At 36.9% G+C, this 8,667-nt stretch overlaps 1 protein-coding gene across 1 annotated transcript in view; it reads right to left on the bottom strand.

The window, feature by feature from the left end:
- The window catches only part of HEATR5A (HEAT repeat containing 5A), a 96,637-nt gene that overhangs the window by 83,827 nt on the left and 4,143 nt on the right, over positions 1-8,667 (bottom strand). Inside the window, exons 4-5 of the mRNA XM_015565486.1 lie at positions 6,247-6,396; positions 5,497-5,542 (exon numbers count right to left, since the gene is read on the bottom strand). Of these exons, the coding sequence (XP_015420972.1) occupies positions 5,497-5,542; positions 6,247-6,396 (196 nt within the window). The remainder of the gene's footprint in view (positions 1-5,496; positions 5,543-6,246; positions 6,397-8,667) is intronic.

The following is an 8,667-nucleotide window of genomic DNA, read 5'->3' as shown; positions in this document are numbered from 1 at the left end:
GCCAGCAAATACAGTAATTAAAAGATTAGTCTGTCTTCAGTTTGACACAGCTGATTCTCCCTTTGAGTATCTCCTTAAAAAAAAAAAAAGAACCCATTTTCTTCCTTTCATTTTTCTGAAAAATGATGGTCACGAGCTCTGACTCTTGTTATTGATTCAAGTCATACATAGTACAGAAATAAACTTTCATTAATAAAAAATATGAACCAAAAAAACCTACTCCTTAGCTTAAAGAGATGTTCCGTGGAAACAAAGGAAAATCTATGATGGCCTTTGGAAGAGAAACTTTAGCTAATAGTACAAAATCCATGCCCTTGTGCATCATAAATTCTAGGAAGGAGACAACAATAAATATAATACATGAATAGACATATAGTATGCTAGACAGTGACTGAAAGCCATACAAAAAAATAGAACAGGGCAGAAATATAGGAGGGGGCAGTGTTGTGTTTTTCAACAAGATAGTCAAGGAATGGTTAATTGAAAGGGTGACCTCTGAACATAATTCCGTAAGTGAGGGAATTAGGCATGCAGATCCTAAAACTTTAGGATCCGAAAGTTCTAGGATCTACCTAGAGAAAAGGTGTTCTAGCCAGAGGAAATAGCTCAGACAAAAAAAAAAAAAGCCTTGAGGAGAGATATGGTGCCTAGTGAGTCTAAGCAGAGATACGTAGACAGAGCAGTGGAGGGGTCTAGTGGGAAACAGACCAGGCTACAAGGATGAGTAGAGAGAAGACAAAGGATCTTATAGATCCTTGTAAGGATGTAAGTGAAGTGAGGTGCCAGTGGAGAACCTTGAGAAGAGTGATACAATCTATTGCTTGGCCTCTGTGCTAAGAGGAGACCGTATAGAGGGGCAAAGGTAAAAGTAGGAGAACCCATTAGGAACAATTAAGTAATTCAAGCAAAGGGTGATGGTGGCTTAGATCAAGGTGGCTGCCATAAAGTGGAGTCTGAACATACATATGTATTTTTAAGTTTTTTTTATTAAGAAAATTTTCAAAATTACAAAAAAGCTACAAAATAAATTCCCATATACCCTCCAGCTACACTCACAATATTTTCCTTATTACTTCCTCATTTTTTAAGAACATACATATGACTAGTTGTTTTACAGAAGATCCCTCAATTTGAGTTTGTCTAGTACTTCCTCAGAATTTTTGGCAAGAGAGCTAAGTATGTATTGCTGTAAGCCTTCTCAATGCATAACATCAAGGGCACTGTAAGGCTTGGTGTCAGTCTGCCCCTGCATTGGTGATACTATCTTTGAACAACTGAGTAAGATGTCGGCCAGGTTTGTCTACTGTCAAATAGTATTTTCCCCATTGTAATTACTATGTAACCTATGTGATGATACTTTAAGATGGCATAAATATTCTATAACTTATCAAACTTTCACCCAAGAATGTACTGAGGATTCCTACCTGCATAAATTATCCTATATACTAAAAGCCTAATATGCAAATTGACCGGATAATGGAACGACCAGTCGCTATGACGCGCACTGACCACCAGGGGGCAGACGCTCAACACAGAAGCTGCCCCCAGGCCACCCAAGGCGGTGCCAGCAGGGGCCCCGTTTGCCCTGCCGGTCACCCCACAGAGGGAGGCGACCAACGGCAGCAGTGGGGGGACGGGGCCGGTGAGCAGGCGGAGCCAGGCAGGGCAAGGCTGGTGCCAGCGGGAGTCCCCGATCACCTCGCTGGTCACCCCACAGATCGGCCCAGATCACTGGCCAGGCCTAGGGACCCTACCCATGCACGAATTTAGTGTACTGGGCCTCTAGTTACTGTAATAATTCCAATAATGTCATTGCCTAAAAATTACTCTTTCTACAGTTATTAGCTGAATTCCACCATAAAAAAGAGCTCTTCCTTTTCCTTTACTTATCTTCAGTAATCTATAAAAATAAGATTCCTTTTTATTTAATAGGTTATCCATTTTCTGTCGTTACTTGTTTTGTTTCTAATATTGTCCTAAATTTGACTAGTGGAAGACTCTTGAGAAAGCTGGCCAATGGAATCCCTTACTTTTTGGCATAAGATGTTCTAGGCTCATGTTCAGACTTCTCCAGCTCCAACCCCATAATAAGTCATTTCTTCAAGGAATCCTGATTCTGGTTATGTTTTAAGATTGTCAAGTAGAATAGCTATTGAGTGTGAGAGAGAAGAGTAAAGGGTGACTTTATAAATTTTGTTTGAACACTTGGAAGGATTGAGTTATCATCAATTTAGATTAGCAAGACTGCAAGTAAAGCCGGTGTGAGTATGTTGTGGGGAGGCGAAGTCAAGCATTCACTTTAGGACAAGTTAATTTGAAACATCAAATGGATATCAAAATAGAGATGTCCAATGGGCAGCTGGATATGAAAGTCTGGTGTCCAGGAGAGAAGTCTGGGCTAAAGATATAAATCCAGGAATCCCTGATATAGGTGATATTTAGATGGTATTTAAGCCATGAGATTGGATAAGGTCTCCAAGAGAATGAGCAGACATAAAGAGCAGGAGACCAAGTACTAGGTAATATGCTTCTTCTACGACAAGACAAGGAATCACTGAAGAAGACTGAATAGGAATTCCTAGTGAGAAGGAAGGAAAACCAAGGGATTTTTAAAGGACCATAAGGTCCTAAGAGGAAAATGAGAAAAGAATAAGGAGGATCAACTGAGCTAAATGATGCTAAAAGGTCAAGTAAGACAACTGAGAGTTGTCTGCTGGCTTTAGCATGGCTAAATATAGAACATAACTCCAAAACAGCAGGGGTTTTTATCTGTTTTGCTCAATAACATACAGATCTATATATTCAGAACAGATCTAGCCCAATATAAACACTCAACCAATTACTTATTACTGAGTGAATAAATGAACATGGAGGTCATTGGTTACCTTCACAAAAATAATTTTGGTGGTGATTGGGGAAAAATCCTAATTTAAGTGGGTTTGAAAATTATGGCAGGAGAGGAACTAAAGACAGAGGGTGTCAACTCTTCTGAGGGAATATAGTCAATAATAAGTATGCATGGTCCAGGTGGGTACTTGAAATATCGGGGTGGGGGGGACTGCTCTGTGAAGTGCAAGATTGTCTAACCACAATGCTATACATCTGAAACTAATAAAGAACAGTACTGAATGTAAATTGTAATTGAAAATAAGTAAGTAAATTGATGCAAATAATCCAGAAAACAAAACAAAAGAAACCTCTTTTGAGGAATTTGCTGCAAAGGGAAGAAGAGAAATGGGGCTCTAGCTGGCTGACATACACAATTTTCTTTTTTAAGTGGGAGGCATAAAAAAAAGCATGTTTTGTATGGAATAACTTGATATAGAGAGGAATGTTGAAATATGAAAGGGAGACTTCCTAGAGCTATATCCTTGAGCAGGTGAGAGGATGAACCCTAATATACAGTATATCAAAAGTGTGGCTTTAACAGAAGATTGCATAATTCATCTTGAGTAATAGTAGGAAAGTCAGAGTATATGTGTACAGATGATACAAGGTGAGTGAATTTGATAGGGAAGCCTATGGAAGATAGGCCATCAAGTGAAAATAAGATGGGGGAGAAGTAGGTATAATATAGTCAATAAGAAAGTGGGGGAATGAATGGACTAGGGAAATTATATCTGCCAGCCAACATTAAAGACCTACTTAAGGTTCATGGTCAAGAGGTGATTAAGGTTACAAAAACTCCTGGCAACTTACCACAATGCTAGGAGAATGTCATACTCAATCTCTGCTTTTTAAGTACATTGGTATGAGATGTACCAATGTACATTTCAATGGTACGAAATACAATCTATTTTAAGCTCATTAGTTTGACTAAGAATGTCATTTCAGTTCTGTACCTCATAATCTTTGCATATTGCGGTTGAAACGTACAATCCTCCACTACATTTGTTTTCCAAATTCTTAAAAGCTTTATTGCTATTAGTCTCCTACTTTAAAAAGAATCTATCATGACATCTAGATCACTTTCTAGTTGTATGAAAATAACTCAATTATAATGCAAGCTAGAACTTACAGATGAAAGAATTTCTAAAATATTAGGCCAAAGTGTTTTGGTGTAGGTGAAGCTGGTTCTTCATTTTGTTTAGTCTGATTACAAAATTGCTGGTATTAGTTTAGTGCTACGATAGGAGGGTTTATATTTAAATATCATCACATTTGTTATATAATTCTACATTTTCACTTGTTTTTATTGCAAGTATGTGCTAGGGCTAATGACACATTAATGTGCAATTCACCTTTTCAACATGGATTAATTAAACATGTCTCCTAACTTCAAATTTTTAGGTGGCTCAAGATTTAACCTCTCAAATGCCCTGAACAACTTTTTTCTGGTTTGCGGGGGTTTTTTCTTTCTTTTTTTTTTTCTTCTTCCTCTTCCCATCCACCTTTCCACCTTACCTCCCACCTCCATAAATTAGAAAGTACTGAATTACAAGATTAGAAGAACCACAATAAAAAGTTCTTAGTATACATTTTATACTTGTGGGTTTCAATTGGAGAATGAGAGGACTGTACAGTTTGTTAGTGTTCTCAGGTAATTATGATATGGTATATGCTGCCTGTCCTCTCTCATCACTGGTTCAGAAAACACTATGACTAGAAAAAACAGAATCCGCTTTTAATAACAATAAACAATTTCTAGAGCAATGGTTCTCAAACTTCATTGTGTATACAAATTATCTTTTATGTCTGCCAGCCACCATTAAGAGTTCTTGTTAAAATGAGAATTTTGTTTTACTAAGTTGGGCTGGACCTGGGTTTCTGAATTTCTTAAAAGCTCCAAGGTGATGTCAGTACTCCTGGTCTATAAACATGAGAGAGGCAAGGTTGTACAGAACAAACACATTTTCCCTTGTGTGAGACTGTTTATTCTTTGGAGACAGAATAATAGAGCAAGTTTTCAATTATTCGTCATTATTTTATATATGCTGTAGATTAAATCCAGGCAAACTCTCATTTTAAAAAATACCCTATCCTTCCTTGCTCACTGCCTAGAAATGTATAAATAGGGAACAAAAACTAACACAAAGCAAATTTTCCAAATATAGTAAATTTCAAATAGCTGTTGTTTGGAATTATTTATATCATCATTCCCTTATACAGACTTAGTAAATAGCAAGCCAAATAAATGTCTGTAATCAGATGCATGCTGTTTAAAAAAATATTCTCAAGATTTAGATAATCCTTCTTATTGGATAATACTTCACATTTACAAAAGAAAAACACCCAGAATGTAGAGGAAGACAGTGATTGAATAAAGTAAATTTCTTCAAGAGTAAATAGAAGAATTTTTTCCCCTCAAACTTTTATTGAATTATTTGAAAATGAGATATTAGGACCTAGAGCAATGCTACAAACTAAAACTGATTTTTTTTTGATAGTCTGCCTTTTTAAAAAAGAAATTAATGGGTAGTAATGCTACATATGTTTGTTTAAATCAATTAGGAAGACAATTACAGAAGTCATTTGAAAATAATTAAATGAATTTACCTGCTCCTGGATGTTTAGAAATTATAGCTTTAGCCAACACTGTCCCTAGTCAGAGGGCCCCTGATTTGATTCCCGGCTGGGGTGTGGACAGATAGGATTCCCTAAGAGGCAACTCCTGCCTGGCCAGTGTGGCTCAATGGTTGAGTGTTGACCTACGAACTTGGAGATCATAGTTCAATTCCTGGCCAGGGCTTATGCCCAGGTTGCAGGCTCAATGCCCAGTGTGGGGCATGTAGGAGGCAGCTGATCAGTGATTCTCTCTCATCATTGATGTTTCTATCTCTCTCTCCCTCTCCCTTCCTCTCTGAAATCATTACAAATCTATTTTTTTAAAAATGTCCTTAGAACCAGTCAATTGGCTATGAGCAATTGTGAAAATAATTCCATCATAAACAACTTTACTATACTATCTATTCAAATGTTAACAAGGCATGATAAAAACAAACACTTTCAAACAACATAAATCTTACATGTAAATTTTAGTTTATACAATTATAGGAAGGAAGCTTAGTAGCAAAGGAATACTGAGTCTGATCATTTCAACTCATTACACTCGACAATGCACTGCTAACTACTAGATGAACCTTGGGAAATTCATAGAACTCTCTGGGTCTCAGTTTCCTCATGTTACAGTGGGACAGCTGACTACCAAAGTTGCAGCTCTAAGATCATGGGGGTGTTTCCAGTGTTTTCACAGGAATAAAGTGATTTACTTTTCAAATAGAAATTCTGCTTATTAGATCATTTCACCTTTGCAGCAGCACAACGAACAGCCATGGACCTATCTGTTAAGCAGGATCTAGCAGCTTTATAAATATCTCTGTGGCAAGGTGTAGCAGCAGCTCCAAGTCCTTTCAATATATTTTGCAGACTCAACATAATCTCATATCGACCTTGAGACTAACAGAGAGAAAAGAAAAAATTTAAATAGAGGGATAAAAATACTGTGAAGAATAGCATTAAGCACTGAAATTTATCTCATAAATGAGAGAAATACTCAAGATTTTTATACATACTAACCAACCTATTCTGACATCAACAAACATTAATAGTTGCTATTTTATAAACATATTATATATTACACTTCAACACAATACAAATTTCATAATGTTGATGTGAAGACTAAGTGAAATTATATGGAAAAGTGCCTAACACAAAGCTTGCATGTTGTTAAATAGCCAATAAATGGTTGCTATAAATGAGGTAACATAGTAAGAGTGCAGGGTCTGACACCTACTAGGCACCTGACCTTGAACAAATCTATTTCTTTATCTGTTAAATGGAGGTAATAGAACCCACTTCTCAGTTGTCCCAAGGCTCAACAGTTACTACATGTAAAGTACTTAGAGTAGTGCCTGAAATATAGTAAATGTTCAATAGATTTTATAACTATTAATATTTTTATCATTTACTGGTCCAAGTAGTTTAACTCAGAGGTTAGAAGTCTGGGCTTTAGATTTAAAAAGACCTGGATTTGAGTCTTGGCTCTGACCCTTAGTATCTGTGTGACTTTAAGTTGTTCTTACTTCTTTCTTCATCTATGAAATGACGTTAGGATGAACCGCATAGAGCCAGTGTAAGAAGTAAATACTAGTAAGCCCCTGTCGGGAAGACATTCACCATAGAGCCTGGCACATAATAAACATTCAAGTAGTAGCTGCTCATATTACTGATGTTTTACTAAATGCCCTAAATGATTTCAACATCCCAGGAAATTAAGTACACTGAAGATGGAAGACAAAAGTCAACGTATTTAATATTTGAATTTTCCCATATTTTTATCTTGGTACATTAAAAAAAAAAAGTGCATGAAACTACCAGTATTTTTATAAGTTATTTCAGAACTGTCTTCTAGATTGTTTTTCTAAGTAAGGTAAGAACAAGAACTGGGGTGATGTTTTTATATTTAAAGGTGCTTAGGTATCCTTGACTATTAAGAATAAGATTTAGCCAAAACCAGTTTGGCTCGGTGGATAGAGCGTCGGCCTGTGGACTGAAAGGTCCCAGGTTCGATTCCGGTCAAGGGCATGTACCTCGGTTGCGGGCACATCCCCAGTAGGAGGTGTGCAGGAGGCAGCTGGTCGATGTTTCTCTCTCATCGATGTTTCTAACTCTCTATCCCTCTCCCTTCCTCTCTGGAAAAAAATCAATAAAAATATTTTTTAAAAAAAGAATAATATTTAAAATTTTTGATATATAAACATACAAATGCTTTCATTTCAATCTGATCGGTAAAGCTATAGTTGGCAAGAGACTACAGAGTCTTGGGAATCAAATAAAGAGAGAGCTACAGAAACAAAGGGTGTTCCACAGTGGTAAATGATGCCAACAAGTCAATGAGACTAAGGCTGAGCATATACTCCTTTGACAATTAAAAGGCCATCCAGATCCTGGTCATACTTACATCCTCTACGCTCTTTCCAACCCTGATTATATTCCTTACTCCCTTCTGATGCTGGTATAATACTAATCCATCCATTAGGCATATAGTAGTTACCAACTATGTATCTGGGTCCTTGGTGTCAACCACTTGCTCTGGCACTAGTAAGTAGTATCAGATGGAAGAGGTGATAGGAGGAGGGATGGGTCTACCAAATATCTTAGTTTTGCCCATTTGTATTTGTCTGAATACACAAAATTCTATTACTGTATTATTGCTTTTCTAATAAAGCAATATACAAAGTACATGTATATCGCCTAGAAATATTTCATTTATGGCTCTATTTCTTTTTAAAATCTTTAGTATTGAAAGTATTACATACTTTTTCCTCCATTGACCCCTTTCCCCCTGCCAGGCCTTCACCACAGTATTGTCTGTGTCCATGGGCTTATGCATGTAAGTTCTTTGGTTGATCTCTACCACCCCCCTTTCTGATAATTATCAGTTTGTTCCAAGCTTCTATGTCTATGGATCTATTTTGTTCATCAGTTTATTTTGTTCATTAGATTCCACATATGAGTGAGATCATAGGATACTTGATTTTGACTGGCTTATTTTGCTTAGCATAATACTCTTTAAGTCCCTCAATGCTGTCTCGAAGGGTAAAGGATCCCCCCACCCCCCCCTTTTTTTTACAGCTGCATAGTATTCCACGGTTAAAATGTACCACAGCTTTTTAATCCACTAATCTACTGATGGGCACTCAGGCTGTTTCCAGATCCTAGCTATTC

Source organism: Myotis davidii, unplaced genomic scaffold (assembly GCF_000327345.1).
Source record: "Myotis davidii unplaced genomic scaffold, ASM32734v1 scaffold21, whole genome shotgun sequence".
NCBI classification, from domain to species: Eukaryota; Metazoa; Chordata; class Mammalia; order Chiroptera; family Vespertilionidae; genus Myotis; species Myotis davidii.
This window is presented reverse-complemented; position numbering and strand designations above follow the sequence as displayed.